This window comes from Coregonus lavaretus (genome assembly GCF_964263955.1).
Source record: "Coregonus lavaretus genome assembly, contig: HAP1_SCAFFOLD_6697, whole genome shotgun sequence".
NCBI classification, from domain to species: domain Eukaryota; kingdom Metazoa; phylum Chordata; class Actinopteri; order Salmoniformes; family Salmonidae; genus Coregonus; species Coregonus lavaretus.
In genome coordinates, this window is record NW_028157930.1 from 1 (window position 1) to 20,439 (window position 20,439).

Sequence of the window (20,439 nt, forward strand, 5' to 3'; positions counted from 1 at the left end):
TTCATACATATCTGTTTTACCGTTTAGAAGTTAAAGCACTTTCTGTATCTAGTCCCCCCATTTGAAGGTGTCAACTTCATTTATAGTGCATTACCAATAACCGGGGGGGGGGGGGGGGGTTATGATATTTATGCCTCTGTAACTTTCTCACTAAAAAGGTAAGACGGATATGTATGAAAATACCCTCAAATAAAAGGTGACATTCTATACTGTCGCCTCATATAAAACATTTGATCTCAAATCCAAAATGCTGGAGTATCAAATGTTTTAGCTTCACTGTCCAAATAAATATGTAGGGGAGTGTATATCTGAGAGACTAAGTGGCTTTTTGGGTAAACCTTGAGGGAGTAAAGAAGTAGATGACTAGCCTGCAGGGTCAGGGTTACAGTACATGGTGTCAGTGGGGAGCAGCTGAGCTGCAGTTGGAGGTACACACTTAAGCTAAGTGCTGTATTACGTAACACTCTGACTCTGATTATACTACCACACCATCACACAGCTCAGAAAATAAATCGGTCTGTTTGGTCTCATGGGTTTATTGAGGAGTTTTAGTGAGATTTGGCACATACATTTACATTACATTTACGTCATTTAGCAGACGCTCTTATCCAGAGCGACTTACACATAAGACGGGATGTTGTTGACCTGCAGATCTAGGATCTTAATTTTAGCCATTTTGTTATAGCAGGAATATAATCCTGCAGCAACTGGAAATGTGAATTATTATGTTGATAATAATTTTGTAATGGAAAATCAAGTCTGAAATTCCAAAGTGGAAATTACAAACTTCAGAAGCCTTTTCAAACCTAAAATACGATACAAGTTTGAAATGTCCTGCACATAGCCTCAGGAGGTAGTTTGGGGATGGGGGTGCATTTTTTCTTCAAGGGGGGGGGAATATATGGGTCCACTAATACATTACTATTAACTGCCCAGTGCACTACTTTTGTGAATCTTTTTTATTCCGATTTTTCAGGGGGTGCTGCAGCACCCTCAGCACCCCTACTTCCCACGGCTATGCTCCTGCATTGCAGGAAAGTTGTCTTGCAACAGGGTGATCAAATTAAGATCCTACATCTGTACTGTTCACCTATAGCAGCCACATAGTGTCCAGTACTGTCCACTTAATATTGATCCCAACAGGTGTCTGTCCCACACTGAATAGAGCATGTACATTACGTGTCATGGTGAAAATCTCTGAAGTAATGGGAATCATTCACTTTCATAACATGTCCCTGTTAGTGGCACCTCACATTTGTCACTAGCAGAATCCTAGCATTCAAATGGACCTCTTTTAGCCGCTGTTTTTGCTGTTGTTTGCCTTTGTAAGTGTGCTTTATGTGAGTGCCATCATCTCTGAACATTCCATCCGACTAAATGGGAGCTGCATAGAGAGTGAACACCTTCATGTTTGTTTTAGTGTTTGAGCTGAGAGGGCTTGGGAGAGGTCCCAGATACACCGTCTGTCTGTTTGGCTTGGCAGTCACTCATATACACACACACACACACACACCCACACACACACACACACACACACACACAGACATGCATGCATAAACACACACACACACACACACATGCACACACTCTCTCTCTCTCTCTCTCTCTCTCTCTCTCTCTCTCTCTCTCTCTCTCTCTCTCTCTCTCTCTCTCTCTCTCACACACACACACACACACACACACACACACATATTTGGGTGGAGCTGAAAGATACAGTATGAATCATGGACATTCTATTCACACCAAAGCAACTGGGGCCTCTGTCCCATTTTTGTGTCCTTGTGGGCTTTTGACAGGAAAATGGACGACAAAGTGTTGTTGTGTTAGTCATTAACTACAAAAATCTGTTGAATGTGCCAGTCTAATTGGAAGCAAACAGTGACTATGGTAAACAAAACTCCTCTGGAAATCTAGTGTTCATCAAATCAATTAATGCATGTTCAGGTGCTTATAAATAATGCTAATGCCACATATTTTAATGGTATTTCATTGTGATATGTGTATTCTCTCTCTCTCTCTCTGTTTGTGATGTTTTCAGAAAGTTGATCTGTTGCCCGGCTCAGTGCAAAGTTTGAATGAATTACCCAATGGGCACAGATGTCATTTAAACGTGAATTCAACTTGAAATCAACAAAAAATATCACCATGTCATTGGACATAGGTAAAAAATTTAATGAAAAAAAGACTAAATTCCCTTATGTTGATTACTTTTTTCAAATCCAATCAGTTTTCCACGTTGATGCAACGTCATCGCATATAATTATTTATTGAAATTACGTGGAAACAACGTTGATTCAACTAGTTTTTGGCCAGTGGGTAGTTTACAAAAAGTTAAGATAGTTTGTAGGCAAGAGAGTATTTTATGTCAACATAATAAAATAATGGTATGTTTTAACGATATCAGTTCGACCACTTCAACCACAGTACCAGTCAAAGGTTTGGACACACCTACTCATTATTTTTACTATTTTTTACATTGTAGAATAATAGTGAAGACATCAAAACTATGAAATAACAAATATGGAATCATGTAGTAAACAAAAAAGTGTTAAATATATCAAAGTATATTTTATATTTGAGAATCTTCAAATAGCCACCATTTGCCTTGATGACAGCTTTGCACACTCTTGGCATTCAACCAGCTTGACCTGGAATGCTTTTCCAACAGTCTTGAAGGAGTTCCCACATATGCTGAGCACTTGTTGGCTGCTTTTCCTTCACTCTGCGGTCCGACTCATCCCAAACCAACTAAATTTGGTTGAGGTTGGGGGATTGTAGAGGCCAGGTCATCTGATGCAGCACTCCATCATTCTCCTTCTTGGTAAAATAGCCCTTACACAGCCTGGAGGTGGGTTGGGTCATTGTCCTGTTAAAAAACAAATGATAGTCCCACTAAGCCCAAACAAGATGGGATGGCGTATCGCTGCAGAATGCTGTGGTAGCCATGCTGGTTAAGTGTGCCTTGAATTCTAAATAAATGACAGACAGCATCACCAGCAAAGCACCCCCACACCATAACACCTCCTCCTCCATGCTTTACGGTTGGAAATACACATGCAGAGATCATCCGTTCACCCACACCGTGTCTCACAAAGACACGGCGGTTGGAACCCAAAATCTCCAATTTGGACTCCAATTTGGACCAAAGGACAAACTTCCACCGATCTAATGTCCATTGCTCGTGTTTCTTGGCCCAAGCAGGTCTTTTCTTCTTATTGGTGTCCTTTAGTAGTGTTTTTTTGTTGTTGCAGTAATTCGACCATGAAGGCCTGATTCACACAGTCCCCTCTGAACAGTTGATGTTGAGTTGTGTCTGTTTCTTGAACTCTGTGATGCATTTATTTGGGCTACAATTTCTGAGGCTGGTAACTCTAATGAACTCATCCTCTGCAGCAGAGTTAACTCTGGGTCTTCCATTCCTGTCGCGGTCCTCATGAGAGCCAGTTTCATCATAGCGCTTCATGGTTTTTGCGACTGCACTTGAAATGTTCATATTGACTGACCTTCATGTCTTAAAGTAATGATGGACTGTCGTTTCTCTTTGCTTATTTGAGTTGTTCTTGCCATAATATGGACTTGGTCTTTTACCAAATAGAGCTATCTTCTGTATACTCCCCCTACATTTTCACAACACAACTGATTGGCTCAAACGCATTAAGAAGGAAAACAATTCCACAAATTAACTTTTAAGAAGGCACACCTTTTAATTGAAAAGCATTCCAGGTGACTACCTCATGAAGCTGGTTGAGAGAATGCCAAGAGTGTGCAAAGCTGTCATCAAGGCAAAGGGTGGCTATTTGAAGAATCTCAAATATAATGTATATTTTGATTTGTTTAACACTTGTTTGGTTACTACATGATGTGTTATTTCATAGTTTTGTTGTCTTCACTATTATTCTACGATGTAGAAAATAGTAAAAATAAAGAAAAACCCTGGAATGAGTAGGTGTTCTAATACTTTTGACTGGTACTGTATATATATATATATATTTGTTGTTGTTCTCTTTCCCTTCAAGCAACATGTTTCCAGCCAACTTGGTTCAAGCCACATTTCAACAGGTGAGCCCCTTTAAATCATACACTTTGCTGTAGGACTTCATGCTCCATGAGTTCAAGTTGGATTCAGTTCTCAGTGTTCTGTTAATTTGACCGCTATTGAGTTCAAATTATTTTCTCTGTATTCTAATTCAATAACTAATCCATGAATCATCTTTAATTGTCCCTGTTCTCTGCTCTACTTCATATGAACAGTACCGGACGAGAAGTGTTCCCATTATGAAAACGCCGAAGGCCACAGTGAGTCAGAGCCTATCAGAATCCACCACACGGCGAGCACTTATCTACGGTATCCAGGACGATAATGGAACAGAGTTCCAGAATTTCTCCCTGGACCTGACTCCTCCCCCAGATGTATACTTCAAAACACTACCGGGAACCAGTGATGGAATGAACGTCCTTGGAATTGTGATCTTCTCAGCCACCATGGGTAATAAACAAACATACACACACACAGGCATGCACGCATGCGCACACACATACATAATACACACACAAAACAACTCACACACACATACATAATACACACACAAAACAACTCACACACACATACATAATACACACACAAAACACCTCACACACACTCTCCATTTTCCTCTCCATTATTTGTGACATTTCCTGAAATCTTTTGCTTACATTACGTTGTTGTTTTAGTTCAGATGTCAAGCAAGGCCTAAATCACTGTCGGCAGAAATGAGCACTTTTCTCACTTGTCTAATGATGTGTACTATGTGAGCAGTGTCCTGTCCTGCGTCACTGACATGCTGTATATTTTGACAGGTATAATGCTGGGCAGGATGGGGCCTAATGGCAGCGCCTTGGTCAACTTCTGCCAGAGCCTAAACGAGGCTGTCCTGAAGATCGTTGCTATCGTCATCTGGTAAGGATTTGACTACACTATACAGCAACTAGGACATCAAGTTTTTCCAGACCATATAAAGTGATCCTTATCAGGAAAAACTCCAGGTCCTAACTGTAACACATAGATGTGTAGACATATGGCACAGACATCACAGACATTTCTAACTGCATTCATCACAGACAGCCAAACACCCTGGGGTTGAATCTGAAATGACAACCTATTCCCTATGTAGTGCACTACTGCCAAAATTAGTGCAGTAAATATGGAATAGTGTCCATGGAATAGTGTCCAGGATCCTTGTTACAAATTCTGCATGGCTGTGTGTATGACCTCTGACCCTGCTCCTCCTTTCCTGACTAGGTACTTCCCATTCGGCATTGTGTTCCTGGTGGCCGGTAAGATCCTGGAGATGAGCGACCCGTCAGCCATGGGTAAGAAGCTGGGCTTCTACGCTGTCACGGTGGTCTTCGGTCTGATCCTCCATGGGCTCTTCATCCTCCCGGCCATGTACTTCTTCATCACCAAGAAGAGCCCCATCGTTTACATCAGGGGCATCCTGCAGGCCCTGCTCATCGCCCTGGCAACATCCTCCAGGTAAACAACAACTCTGACCCAACCTTAACACTAGCCCTGACCCTTAACTTATCATGCGCATCAGTGGAATACTGCAGGCCCTGCTCACCGCCCTGGAAACCTCATCCAGGTAAACAACAACAACAAACCTAACTTTGACCCTAGGCATAACCTTAGTGCTTACCCTAACCCTAACCCTAACCCATTGTCTACATCTGGGGCATCCTGCAGGCGCTTCTCATCACCCTGGCAACATCCTCCAGGTAAGGCACATTGCTGGGGCAACAGCCCCCTCATGAACATGTAACAGATGGGATCTGTAACCTCACTCCTCAGCCTGAAATGTCTCCACTCGTGTTGCCAAAATGCCAGCTTTTCAGTGGCGCGACTGGTTAAAAATGTTTCAGGAGGGTGATCATGTGTGTTTACGAGGCAGAGGTCCTGGGTTCAAGTCTTGGTGTGAGCTGGAGCAGGAGGAAGTGGTACTGCTAAGCAGCACATTAACGTCTGCCACGTACACATCGCCCTGGCAACATCTTCCAGGTGAAGAGGTCAGACTCAGGGCATGTACATGAATTGCTTAATCAGTGTTATTCTGTGAGTTGACTGGACTTCAAAAGGACAAGAATTTGAGCTAATGTGTTAGTTTGTTTACTCAACAAACTCTGCTCGAAGTGAGCTGAATTTAAACAAGATTGTTAAGTAAAATTACAAATTCACGTTTGCTCAAAACCACTGAAACCCATGCCCATCATTATCATATTTCCCAGCATGCTCTATACCAGGTTGATTTTCAGAATGTTTTATTTTAATACCTGTGTTTTTGCATGTACATTGATTGGTTGATTAATCTTATGCTACACAAACATAAATAATATACATTTTTCTAAACTACTACAATCTGTTAGTAGTTGGACTTATCGCACCCATTACTGATATGGCTGTTCCAGTTTATATGATTTAGGTAGTCTCAATAAGCAATCTTGCCTACCCCAGCAATCTTTCTCAATACAGGTTGCGGGTGATTAAAAAGTTCAAATTGTTGGATATCCTCACTCCAATAGGATTTACACATCACTTTGTGACTTGCAGGCTTGATGTGGCCTGTAAACCAGGAGCTTCAGACCACTGTGTTAGGGTGTAACTAGGCCCTCAAAGAAAGGCTTTATTACTGGATGTAATGTATTGCCATAAATAGTTTTTTTAAGATAACATATTCACTTCGACACTCACTTGGTGAAGGCTACAGGACTGAAAGCCAATGAATACAACAACCATGTCTGTGTACTAACAAATACAGGCATGGGTGGTAAGTAACTACAATTTACTTGAAAGGCACACTGTGAAATATGCAAATAAGGTAGAATAAATTCTCAAGTTGAATTGTACACTGAGTGTACATTAAGGACACCTGCTCTTTCCATGACATAGACTGACCAGGTGAAAGCTATGATCCCTTATTGATGTCACTTGTTAAATCCACTTCAATCAGTGTAGATGAAGGGGAGGACACCGGTTCAAGAAGGATTGTTCAGCCTTGAGTCAATTAAGACACGGATTGTGTATGTGTTCCATACAGAGGGTGATTGGGCAAGACAAAATATTTAAGTGCCTTTGAACAGGGTATGGTAGTAGGTGCCAGGCGCACTGGTTTGTGTCAAGAACTGCAACGCTGCTGGGTTTTTCACACTCAAAAGTTTCCCGTATGTATCAAGAATGGTCCACCACCCAAAGGAAATCCAACCAACTTGACAAAACTGTGGGAAGCATTGGAGTCAACATGGGCCAGCATCCCTGTGGAACACTTTCGACACCTTGTAGAGTCCATGCCCCAACGAATTGAGGCTGTTCTGAGGGCAAATTTGGGATTTTCAACACATTAATGTTGCTTATAAAAAGAAGAAGTGATGCAGAGGATGGAGGTGAGAGGAGGGGGGAGGGAGGTGAAGGGAGGGAGGTGAGAGGAGGAAGGAGGTAGGTGAGAGGAGGGAGGTGAAGGGAGGGAGGTGAGAGGGGGGAGGAGGGAGGTGAGAGGAGGGAGGTGAGTTGAGAGGAGGGAAGAGGGAGGTGAGATGAGGAGGAGGGAGGTGAGAGGAGGGAGGTGAAGGGAGGGAGGTGAGAGGAGGGAGGTGAAAGGAGGGAGGTGAAGGGAGGGAGGTGAGAGGAGGGAGGAGGGAGAAGGGGAGGTGAGACAAGGGAGGTAAGTTGAGAGGAGGGAGGTGAGAGGAGGGAAGAGGGAGGTGAGATGAGGAGGGAGGAGGTGAGAGGAGGGAGGTGAAAGGAGAGAGGTGAGAGGAGGGAGGTGAGTTGAGAGGTGAAGGGAGGAGGGAGGAGGGAGGAGGGAGGTGAGAGCAGGGAGGAGGGAGGAGGGAGGAGGGAGGAGGGAGGAGGGAGGAGGGAGGTGAGAGCAGGGAAGAGGGAGGTGAGAGCAGGGAGGAGGAAGAAGGGAGGAGGGTGAGAGCAGGGAAGAGCGAGGTGAGAGGAGGGAAGAGGGAGGTGAGAGCAGGGAGGAGGGAGGAGGGAGGAGGGAGGAGGGAGGAGGGAGGTGAGAGGAGGGAAGAGGGAAGAGGGAAGAGGGAAGAGGGAGGTGAGAGGAGGGAGGAGGGAGGTGAGAGGAGGGAGGTGAAGGGAAGGAAGAGGAAGATGGGAGGAGGGAAGAGATCAGAACACATCTGGTGTGTGTTGGAGGAAACGGGAGCTGTGTGTGTGTGTGTGTGTGTGTGTGTTAGTGTGTGTGTGTGTGTGTGTTTGTGTGTGTGTGTGTGTCTTTTGTGCGTGCGTAACCTTCATGTCTGTCCACTGAGAATACTTATAGGTTAAGCAGACAGACATCCAAAGAAGAAACAAACATTACATCTCAACTTGCTGTGTGTTCTGAGATTGCACACTTACGGAGAAGTCATTCTGCAGGTTTTATAGGATTCATAAGGGGGTTATTTTGGAGTTAATCATGAAACTTAACAGCTGCTGTAAATGCACCATCTGTTCTCCCCAAAGCAGAATAAAGGTTCATAGTAATTGTTTGCTCTTCTAAGCTTTATTAACATAATGAAGTACACTACTCTTAATACATTTAAATTTTAAATAACAGGTGGTTATGTCTTATGGCAATAAAACCACAAATAACCTGTCTCATGACTTGATTTCCTGTTGTTGTTGTTGTCCTTTAATGTGTCATCCTCCTCCATCTCTCTACAGCTCTGCCACACTGCCTATCACCTTTAGCTCTATGTTGTCCTCCTTTATCTCTCTACAGCTCTGCCACACTGCCTATCACCTTTAGCTCTATGTTGTCCTCCTTTATCTCTCTACAGCTCTGCCACACTGCCTATCACCTTTAGCTCTATGCTGTCCTCCTTTATCTCTCTACAGCTCTGCCACACTGCCTATCACCTTTAGCTCTATGTTGTCCTCCTTATCTCTCTACAGCTCTGCCACACTGCCTATCACCTTTAGCTCTATGTTGTCCTCCTTATCTCTCTACAGCTCTGCCACACTGCCTATCACCTTTAGCTCTATGTTGTCCTCCTTTATCTCTCTACAGCTCTGCCACACTGCCTATCACCTTTAGCTCTATGTTGTCCTCCTTTATCTCTCTACAGCTCTGCCACACTGCCTATCACCTTTAGCTCTATGCTGTCCTCCTTTATCTCTCTACAGCTCTGCCACCTTCAACTTGGTGTTGTCTTCCTCGGTCTCTCCCCAGCTTTAATGTTGTCTATCCCTCTATGTCTCTCCAGCTCTGCCACGCTGCCTATCACCTTCAAGTGCCTCCTGGAGAACAACCACATCGACCGACGCATTATCCGCTTCGTGCTCCCAGTGGGCGCCACCATCAACATGGACGGGACGGCGCTCTACGAGGCCGTGGCAGCCATCTTCATCGCCCAGGTCAATAACTACGAGCTGGACTTTGGACAAATCATAACCATCAGGTAACAGGGAGAAATGAACGGCTTTTATAGTATAGGCCATCTTTTACTGAACATATAAATATATGCTTCATAATTCTACTGTATTTGAACATACTGTATAAAGAAGAAGAGAGGCATTTAAAGCAGGGGTCCTCTGTCTGTATCCAGCCCAGCAACACACAATGAAACACACAGGTGTCTGCGGTTAGCCCGCATGGAGAAGATTTATCTGTTACGGAAATATACAAATGTTAGTCACTGATTCCAGTCACCATCATAAATGAACTATATCAGGGATGGGCAACTCCAAGGGGCCGGAGTGGGGGGGCCGGAGTTGTGTCACACTTTTCCCCATCCCTAGCAAACACAGCTGATCAAACTAACTGCATTCTAAACTGAAAATCATGATTAGTTCATTATTGGAGTCAGGTTTGTTAGTTGGGGCTGGGGCAAAAGCGTGACACCAATCAGGCCCCCAAGGACTGGAGTTGCCCATCCCTTGCCTATAGCATACTGGGTATCTCCTTACTGGCAGGGAGGCGATGGTGATAAGCTACATAGGTTTTAAAGGGTGATCCTCAGCTGACTAAAATAGACTTTTAGATGTTCTGCCAGGCAACAGTTATCTAAAGTTACATGTCTCTTACAGTTTTGAAGTGACTAATGGCATTAATATAAGCCACATGTTTCAAAAATGTTTGCTCGCAATGCGGTGGGGAGGGTGGGAGTTCAGATTTTTTGTGGCCCCCCACCCCGATCAAAGTTGCCCATCCCTGAATTAGATGAACAGATGGACTATGCCAAGAACGAGGGGGAAATAAGGGTGAGGAACTACTGTTCCAAATACACTGAGGGCAGAGAGAGAGAGAGACGGACAGCAGAGAGAGAGACAGAGACAGACAGAGAGCGAGACAGAGGCGGAGAGAGAGAGAGACAGACAGAGAAAGAGAGACGGACAGAGAGAGATGAACAGACACAGAGAGAGAGATGGACAGAGACAGATACAGACAGAGACAGAGACAGAGAGACAGACAGAGAGAGAGAAAGAGCGATGGACAGAGAGAGAGAAAGAGAGAGAATATATAAATATATATATATAGAGAGAGAGAGAGAGAGAGAGAGAGAGAGAGAGAGAGAGAGAGAGAGAGAGAGAGAGAGAGAGAGAGAGAGAGAGAGAGAGAGAGAGAGAGAGAGAGAGAGAGAGAGAGAGAGAGAGAGAGAGAGAGAGATGGACACAGAGAGTAAAGTGCTCAGTGATGGCAGAGGAAGGCAGGATAGTGCAAAGTAATTGGGGATCAAAATAGAACGTCCCTGTATTTTTCAGCCTCGTCGTGTTTTTGGCCTTGAATCCCCTCCCTGCCATAGGGACCCCCAGCTTAATGCTATTAAAGTAGATGGAATTGCGTCTCTATTTTCAACAAACAACAAGGCTAAAAGCATGAAGGATCTAAACTCCATCTTCCTGTCTAAAGCTACAGTACATAACATTCGCAAATCACACAGACTCCATTTTCAAAGCAGGATGCATTGGTTGTCTTTATGTGTTTCATAATATTCATGTAAATCAGAAACTAGCCCTATTCCCTTTGAAATCATATAACTTTACTTCAACAGTATCAACCAGGAACGCAGTTGATGATTTCCATTAATATTATGAAACACACATAAAGACAACCAATTCATCCTGCTTTATAAATTGAGTCTGTGTGTCGCATATGTTATGTAGCTATAAATAGGAAGATGGAGTTTAGTTCCTTAATGCTTTTAAACTATTTCAAAGGGATTAGGGCTAGTTTCTATGTGCTTCAAATGTAACAACGGTTCATTCAAATATTATGGTTCATGTCAGCCAATGCAACATATAGCAACATTATGGCAACATTATGACCACATTGACAATAAGTAACAAAGTACTATGTGAACATATAGATATGGGCTATTTTCCAATATCCAGGTGAGCATCCTGCTTAGAATGAAGCACTGTATTGGGCATGAATTTATGGTGGTATGCTAGTGTAAATAAAACCAGAGGGAACATGGCTAAGCAGTATGGTTTGGTATAGAGAAACTCTACCAGGGAACTCTTTATGCTACATCAGTTATTGTATAGAGTATGGTATAATGGAGTTTATCCCACCTCTCTCTGTCTTCCAGCATCACAGCCACAGCAGCCAGCATCGGTGCTGCAGGAATTCCACAGGCTGGTCTGGTCACCATGGTGATCGTGCTAACATCAGTTGGGTTGCCAACTGATGATATCACTCTCATCATTGCAGTGGATTGGGCATTGTGAGTACCATATGGGATCCACTTCCTCTATTGTCAGTCTTATAATTGATTTTCGATTCCATGTTATGTGACGTATTCTGTGCGTAGGATGCATCAATGATTATTTCTGAAGTGGTGTGAGAGAGTTTGTTTATGTAGCATTATTCAGATGCTACCTAATTATGGTAATGTGGAGACATATGTGACCGACTGGCTCGATTCGGTCTTATGTAGCAATCTGAAAATGTTGTGAAGCCACGCCCATTTTCTGAAGTATTGCATTTTGGGCCCTAAAAGCACGGAAATAGTGTCCACTGCTTGTATATTTTGAATTTTGGCAAATGTAGTACGACATCCGGGAACTTCTGGCATACTAACTATATCCATGCTATGACCAATAAGCATACTACATACTTAATTTACATCACAAATAGTAAGGTTTGTGCGGTTAGTATGAGTATTCGAACACATCTATGGTGTTTTTTACATTGGATAAAAGTAGAAACTCAGAGCTAGAAAATTGTATATCATACACTACAGTTGAGGAACAATGGGAAAGTAATTATGCTTTGAAAGTTCAGAAACTTGTAACCCCACTTTTGAGTATATGGCCCTTCAATGTTTTGGTACACCTACTGGAGAGCTCTTCTTTGTCTACACCCATTTAGCATTGTTCACACCCTCTTAAGCCTTAGCCCCACTCATCTCTTTATGGATTCACATGTGAGGCCATGTGCTAAACAGAGTGAGTACCAAACAACCAAAGATTTCAAGACTAAAGGCTGGTTCATACTACATCTATCGACATGTCTGTAGACAGTTGTCGCAGTGACATCAAGAACATTTTATTGTCGTCCGACATCAAACTTGTCGTTGTCGTTATGAAAAAGTATAAACACAAAAACGACAGGCTGCATGACATCAGCAGCCTGGTGGTCCAAAACAGCATAGCTGGTGTATTTTAACAACAATAAACCCATCAGTTTAAACATTACATTTACATTTACATTTTAGTCATTTAGCAGACGCTCTTATCCATTAATTTAGTATGTGTCAATCTAGCAAACCAGGCAACTAAAAGCAACTTTTGAAACAATGTTTTGGTTAGTTTCTAGCTTGTTAGCTAGCAAGCCAGCTCAAATAATGATCATATCATAGCTGACAACGTCTTAACTTTAGCTAAGGGCTCCCTAGTGGCGCAGCGGTCTAAGGCACTGCATCTTAGTGCTTGAGGCGTCACTACAGACCCCCTGTTTCGATTCCAGGCTGTATCACAACCGGCCGTGATTGGGAGTCCCATAGGGCGGCGCACAATTGGCCCAGCGTCGTCTGGGTTTGGCCAGTGTAGGCCATCATTGTAAATAAGAATTTGTTCTTAACTGACTTGCCTAGTTAAATAATAAAAAATGTGTGTGAATTATTACAGGAAAATAAAATCACAACAAGATCATTATTTACAAGTTAATGGCAAGCTAATTACAGAAAAATAGCTTGGTTGTGAGTGTGATGAAATAATACTGTCTCTGGTAAACACATGCTAAATACAATCAAAGTTTATTTGTCACATGCACAGGATACAGAAGGTGTAAAGGGTACAGTGAAATGGTTACTTGCATAGTGGAGTCTTTTGTTTAGACATGTAGCTAGCTAAACAATGAACCATAATCCCAACTCATAACGTTACTACCCTGCATGAATCTGAAGGTAGCTGAAGCTAACCAACTTGGTTCAATGTTAGCGAGCTAGCTAACAGTAGGCTATAAATAGCAATGCAAATGGCTCTGAAATACGAATAATATTACTACACAGATAATACATGTAACGTTAGCTAGCGAGCCAGCCAGCTAGCGTTAGCTAGCTAGCTAAAAGGAAGCTGTAACTTGCAATGAAAACGACTTTGTGACAAAATTAGAAACATATAATATCTGAAAATATTGCTAGCTAGACTCTCTTACCCATATACATGGATGAACGCTTCTCCCTCTCTGTCACGGATGCCATGGTAGCCCTTAGTTTGAAGATGTAGCTATTCCGGAGACAGGTGTTTCATACAACAGCCTTCTGTGTGTTCTCTTTTTGACTCCTTCCGCATATTTGCAATCAAACTACAGAATTTTCTCCATCTCCTTGGCTATCCTATTCTGCTTCCACCGGGCATTCCACTTATTTCAAAACTCAGTCCTCCAGAAAGTGCAGAGCATTAGCAACACTTTTGCAGTTCTTCGTGATATATTTTTTTTAAAGCAGTGTTAGAAAGGATTACCTACATATACTGAACAGCTCATGTTATAGACAGAAGTACGGCAGAAGAAACGCCTAGTTTCCTGAAACGAGTCACATATACATTTGACATTTTAGTCATTTAGCAGACGCTCTTATCCAGAGCAACTTACATTTATAGAAGTCATTAATCATTGTGTAGCAGAGGTACAGTCGCCACATATACATGAACATTAACTATAGAAATAAATCAGATGAAATTAGATGTGTAATAACATCCTGTTGGATGTAATATCGACATATCATAGTCACCCTTTACATAACAGTGAAACTGTAAATGAGTAGATGTGTTTTTTACTCCAATACATTTCATTTCTGTATAGAATTATGATACAGTTCCCATCTTTATTTGTGAACTTCTTCATTTATACACACACACACACACAGACACACACACACACAGACACACACACACACAGACACACAGACACACAGACACACACACACACACACACACACACACACACACACACACACACACACACACACACACACACACACACACACACACACACACACACACACACACACACACACACACACACACACACACACACACACACACACACACACACACACACACACACACACACACACACACACCTCTTATTCTAAATCTGTTTTTCCTGCTCGCCTTCTGCTTCCAGAGACAGATTCCGGACCATGGTGAATGTTATGGGGGATGCATTGGCTACAGGTATCATGGCCCACATCTGCAGAAAAGACTTTATCAAGGAAGGAGATGGTGTGAGTAGCTGCCTGTCTTATACCCTTTTCACACTATTGTGCTGAGCAGAGCCGTACTGTGCTGAGCCGAGAAGTACTGTGCTGAGCAGAGCCGTACTGTGCTGAGCAGATCCGTACTGTGCTGAGCAGAGCCGTACTGTGCTGAGCCGAGACGTACTATGCTGAGTCGAGCCGTACTGTGCTGGCTCAGATTTTTTTTTTATCACACTGTCATGCTGAGGCGTACTGTGCTTCAGATATTTTTCCAGCATGGTTCCAGCAACAATGACCAGCACAGTACGGCTCGGATTGGCTCGGCTCATTAGTGTTACTATACCTGCCGCCATCATGGAACCTAGCTAGTTCCCCACAGTCAAACTCCTGTCGATATTGAGCTTCCTCAGGAAGAGAGCTGATGGCAAAGACACACTGAGTAACCTGGCTGCTAGATCAAATTGTCACACTCTGCTTAATGCCAATGCTATGGCTCAGAGCTCAGAGCGACATGACTGTATTCTGTCAAAAACAATAGTGTGAATATCTGACGTTAGTGCTTTATCGGGAGTCGTGATTTTAGTCATACGTTCTTTAAAAAAACTGCTTATCTTTATCATTTTGAATTCAAGGACGCATTTTGACGAGGACAAGGTTCTTGTTGTTTGATAGTTGAAAACCTTGCAAACCTTTTCCATCTACAAAAATATTTCAGCATAAAGACTGTGGTGGCCTTATCATGACGCACATTATTTTTCAACACAAATGGATGCGCTGGAGACTCACTCACTATGTTTTGTATGAGGTACAGTTGAAGTCAGAAGTTTACATACACTCCACAAAGTTCTTGTTAACAAACTAGAGTTTTGGCAAGTCAGTTAGGACATCTACTTTGTGCATGACACAAGTAATTGTTCCAACAATTGTTTACAGACAGATTATTTCAATTATAATTCACTGTATCACAATTCCAGTGGGTCAGAAGTTTACATACACTAAGTTGACTGTGCCTTTAAACAGCTTGGAAAATTCCAGAAAATGATGGCATGGCTTTAGAAGCTTCTGATAGGCTAATTGACATCATTTGAGTCAATTGGAGGTGTACCTGTGGATGTATTTCAAGGCCTACCTTCAAACTCAGTGCCTCTTTCCTTGACATCATGGGAAAATCAAAAGAAATCAGCCAAGACCTCAGAAAAAAAATTGTAGCCCTCCACAAGTCTGGTTCATCCTTGGGAGCAATTTCCAAATGCCTGAAGGTACCACGTTCATCTGTACAAACAATAGTACGCAAGTATAAACACCATGGGACCACGCAGCTGTCATACCGCTCAGGAAGGAGACGCGTTCTGTCTCCTAGAGATGAACGTACTTTGGTGTGAAAAGTGCAAATCAATCCCAGAACAACAGCAAAGGACCTTCTGAAGATGCTGGAGGAAACAGGTACAAAAGTATCTATATCCACAGTAAAACAAGTCCTATATCAACATAACCTGAAAGGCCGCTCAGCAAGGAAGAAGCCACTGCTCCAAAACCGCCATAAAAAAGCCAGACTACGGTTTGCAACTGCACATGGGGATAAAGATCGTACTTTTTGGAGAAATGTCCTCTGGTCTGATGAAACAAAAATAGAACTGTTTGGCCATAATGACCATCGTTATGTTTTGAGGAAAAAGGGGGCCCTTGCAAGCCGAAGAACACCATCCCAACCGTGAAGCACGGGGGTGGCAGCATCATGCTGTGGGGGTGCTTTGCTGCAGGAGGGACTGGTGCACTTCACAAAATAGATGGCATCATGAGGAAGGAAAATTATGTGGATATATTGAAGCAACATCTCAAGACATCAGTCAGAAGTTAAAGCTTGGTCGCAAATCGGTCTTCCAAATGGACAATGACCCCAAGCATACTTCCAAAGCTGTGGCAAAATGACTTAATGACAACAAAGTCAAGGTATTGGAGTGGCCATCACAAAGCCCTGACCTCAATCCTATAGAAAATGTGTGGGCAGAACTGAAAAAGCGTGTGCGAGCAAGGAGGCCTACAAACCTGACTCAGTTCTCCTGACAGCTCTGTCAGGAGGAATGGGCCAAAATTCACCCAACTTATTGTGGGAAGCTTGTAAAAGGCTACCCGAAACGTTTGACCCAAGTTAAACATTTTAAAGGCAATGCTTCCAAATACTAATTGAGTGTATGTAAACTTCTGACCCACTGGGAATGTGATGAAAGAAATAAAAGCTGAAATAAATCATTCTCTCTACTATAATTCTGACATTTCACATTATTAAAATAAGGTGATGATCCTAACTGACCTAAGAAAACTTTACTAGGATTAAATGTCAGGAATTGTGAAAAACTGAGTTTAAATGTATTTGGCTAAGGTGTATGTAAACTTCCGACTTCAACTGTATGTCTGGAAACGTTTGACTGATAATGTCTATCTGTATTCCTCTACATTTTACCCCAATTTGTCTCCATAGAAGGGTAGAGTTCCCACAAAAGATGAGATGCATACTGAAAACTATAATTGTCTCTGTAAGTCCGATTCATAGCTGTACTGGAGGACAGGTCTTATTTTTGTACATTCCTAATAACAGATTTTTTATGATCCGCCCACCTTTTTGCATCTACTGCAGTTAAAGGCATTCATTTGAATCAAATCGCATTCAATTGTATGTATTTTTTTAATTGAACAAAACATACATTGCTACAGAATGTAGTAATGCCATGTAATTTGATGTCAACGCATTTCAAATGAGGTATTTTGTTTTACTACAATGTAAAAACAATTTAAACTGAGCCATGTTGGTTTAAAAAGCTGACTCTTCCGAATGAAAATGGATCGCCCACATTTTTGCATCTACTGCAGTTAAAGGCATTAATTTTAATCAAATCGCATTTAATTGTATGTATTTTTTTAATTGAACAAAACATACATTGCTACAGAATGTAGTAATGCCATGGAATTTGATGTCAACGCATATCAAATTAGGTATTTTGTTTTACTACAATGTAAAAACAATTTAAACTGAGCCATGTTGGTTTAAAAAGCTGACTCTTCCGAATGAAAATGGATCACTTTTGTCTCTCACCGTTTCCCTCTCTCTCTCTCTCCCTCTCTCTCGCTTTCTTTTCAATTTCTTTCAATCTCTCCCCCTCCTTCCTGTCCTTGCGCTTTCTCTCTCTCTCTCTCTCTCTCTCACTCTATTTCCATCGCTCCTTCTTTCTCTCTCCTTCTATTTTTCCACTCCCCCCCTCCCTCTCTCCTAGGTGCCTCTGATCTGTGAGACCAAGCCCATGATAAACATCCAGCAACATACGAACTGTGAGAACAACAACGGTAGCACCCAGCCGCCGCCCCAGGGGTCAGGGGTCAAACCAGACGCCTTCCCCCCCGACGTGGCCCGCCTCATGCAGCTGGAGGAAGGGGTGCGGCCCCCGCCCCCTCCGGAGAGGAAAAAGCCCCCCGTGCCTCCCAGGCAGCTGAAGAAGGATAAGGACCACTGTGCCATTGACATGAATGGCCTGGAGACCAACGTATAGGTCCCATACCTCACCTCACATCACCACCACTCATCCCAGCAGGACTGATGTGGAAAGCTCCACAGTCCATCACCAGTTGGAGGCGCTCTTTTTCAACTGAGTCTCGCCGTTCAGTAGATCAGAATGAAAGGCCAACGCCACTGGAACTTATAGAGGTGAAGATGGATGAACAGATGAACAGAGAGAGCAATGATGGATCCCATCTTATTTTTATTGTTATTGTTGACTGATCGAGTGATTCCTTTTTATTTCCTGTTTTGTTTGTGAGAAACATGAGATTTGTGACAAGACTGCTTTCATGGATGGTGGATATAGGGAGCGAGCACAGGGATGGGGGAGTATAGGCTTCTCTGAAACCTGACAGTGATGTACTGGGAAATAATTATTTTCCAGGACACAACACTAGCTGGGATAAGTGAAGCACTGTGACAGTGGATTGTTATGGCCAAAAGGAGGACATTCTGTATTTGCTATTCACTTTCCAGACCACCTATACACACTGTTCACTTTCCAGACCACCTGTACACACTGTTTACTTTCCAGACCACCTGTACACACTGTTTACTTTCCAGACCACCTGTACACACTGTTCACTTTCCAGACCACCTGTACACACTGTTTACTTTCCAGACCACCTGTACACACTGTTCACTTTCCAGACCACCTGTACACACTGTTCACTTTCCAGACTACCTGTACACACTGTTCACTTTCCAGACCACCTGTACACACTGTTCACTTTCCAGACCACCTGTACACACTGTTCACTTTCCAGACTACCTGTACACACTGTTCACTTTCCAGACCACCTGTACACACTGTTCACTTTCCAGACCACCTGTACACACTGTTCACTTTCCAGACTACCTGTACACACTGTTCACTTTCCAGACCACCTGTACACACTGTTCACTTTCCAGACCACCTGTACACACTGTTCACTTTCCAGACCACCTGTACACACTGTTCACTTTCCAGACTACCTGTACACACTGTTCCCTTTCCAGACTACCTGTACACACTGTTTACTTTCCAGACCACCTGTACACACTGTTCACTTTCCAGACCACCTGTACACACTGTTTACTTTCCAGACCACCTGTACACACTGTTCACTTTCCAGACCACCTGTACACACTGTTCACTTTCCAGACCACCTGTACACACTGTTCACTTTCCAGACCACCTGTACACACTGTTCACTTTCCAGACCACCTGTACACACTGTTCACTTTCCAGACCACCTGTACACACTGTTCACTTTCCAGACTACCTGTACACACTGTTCCCTTTCCAGACTACCTGTACACACTGTTCCCTTTCCAGACTACCTGTACACACTGTTCACTTTCCAGACTACCTGTACACACTGTTTACTTTCCAGACTACCTGTACACACATGCCCACCTACCTGTACATCCCAGGAGATGCTCAGTCTGTGTGCACTTACTGTATGTGTGTGGGCCTGTGAACACTCTGCAAGGTGGAATAACTCTTTCCACTCTTACAAATGTGTACATACTTGTAATACTATTTGTATTGTTTGAGGTACGTAGGCATTGTCTTTGATATTTCAATTTTACAATATTTATTTCTTGATACTTTTATTGTCATCCTGAGCAACATTTCTGCTAGAGTGCAAACGGACCATATGAGTAAGGTTTGTGGCTCTCGCTACTGTCACTGTCTGCAACATCAAATAAGCTAATCAGACAGCTCTCTTTGTCATGAAACTGAGCAGAAAAGACAGAGGAAGACAAGATGTCAGAAATCTAATTAGCCAGCAGATCTGACCCACTTGCTTACAGCTGCACTAGGGTCAGACAGCATTCCTGTGTACATTGACACCGCGGAGCCGGCGCGAGATATGGCTCGGAAAGAACTAGCAGTCGTTCAATCTTCTCGGTGTAACAGTTGGGATAATGGGACAATTCGGAGTACAACGCATTTCTCATCCCTGGATTGAGGTATGTTTTCCGAGCCATATGTAGGGGCGGCTCCGCAGTGTCTTATTATACACAGCAATGCTGTCCGACCCTAGTGCAGCTGTAAGAAAGTGGGTCGGATCTGCTGGCTAAATCAAATCTGAGAGACATTGATCTTTCAAAAAAGCCCCCTTCTCTCTTTTTCTTCTTCTCTTTTATTTAATCTAATTTTGTATTTATTTTTTGCCTTAACAAAGCCGGTGGTGCTGGGCTGATTCAATGAGGGGGGGGGGGGGGGG

General features: G+C 42.9%; 1 protein-coding gene across 1 annotated transcript; it reads left to right on the top strand.

Moving 5' to 3' along the window:
- Positions 1-4,020: 4,020 nt before the first annotated feature.
- On the top strand, positions 4,021-18,215 carry LOC311124628 (excitatory amino acid transporter 5-like; the record flags this gene model as incomplete). The annotated part of the gene is made up of 8 exons (XM_084198740.1): positions 4,021-4,059; positions 4,252-4,486; positions 4,837-4,936; positions 5,279-5,512; positions 9,232-9,426; positions 11,560-11,694; positions 14,601-14,700; positions 17,943-18,215. The coding sequence occupies 8 exons, from the start codon at positions 4,021-4,023 to the stop codon at positions 18,213-18,215; spliced, it is 1,311 nt and encodes a 436-aa protein (XP_084054866.1).
- Positions 18,216-20,439: the final 2,224 nt, after the last annotated feature.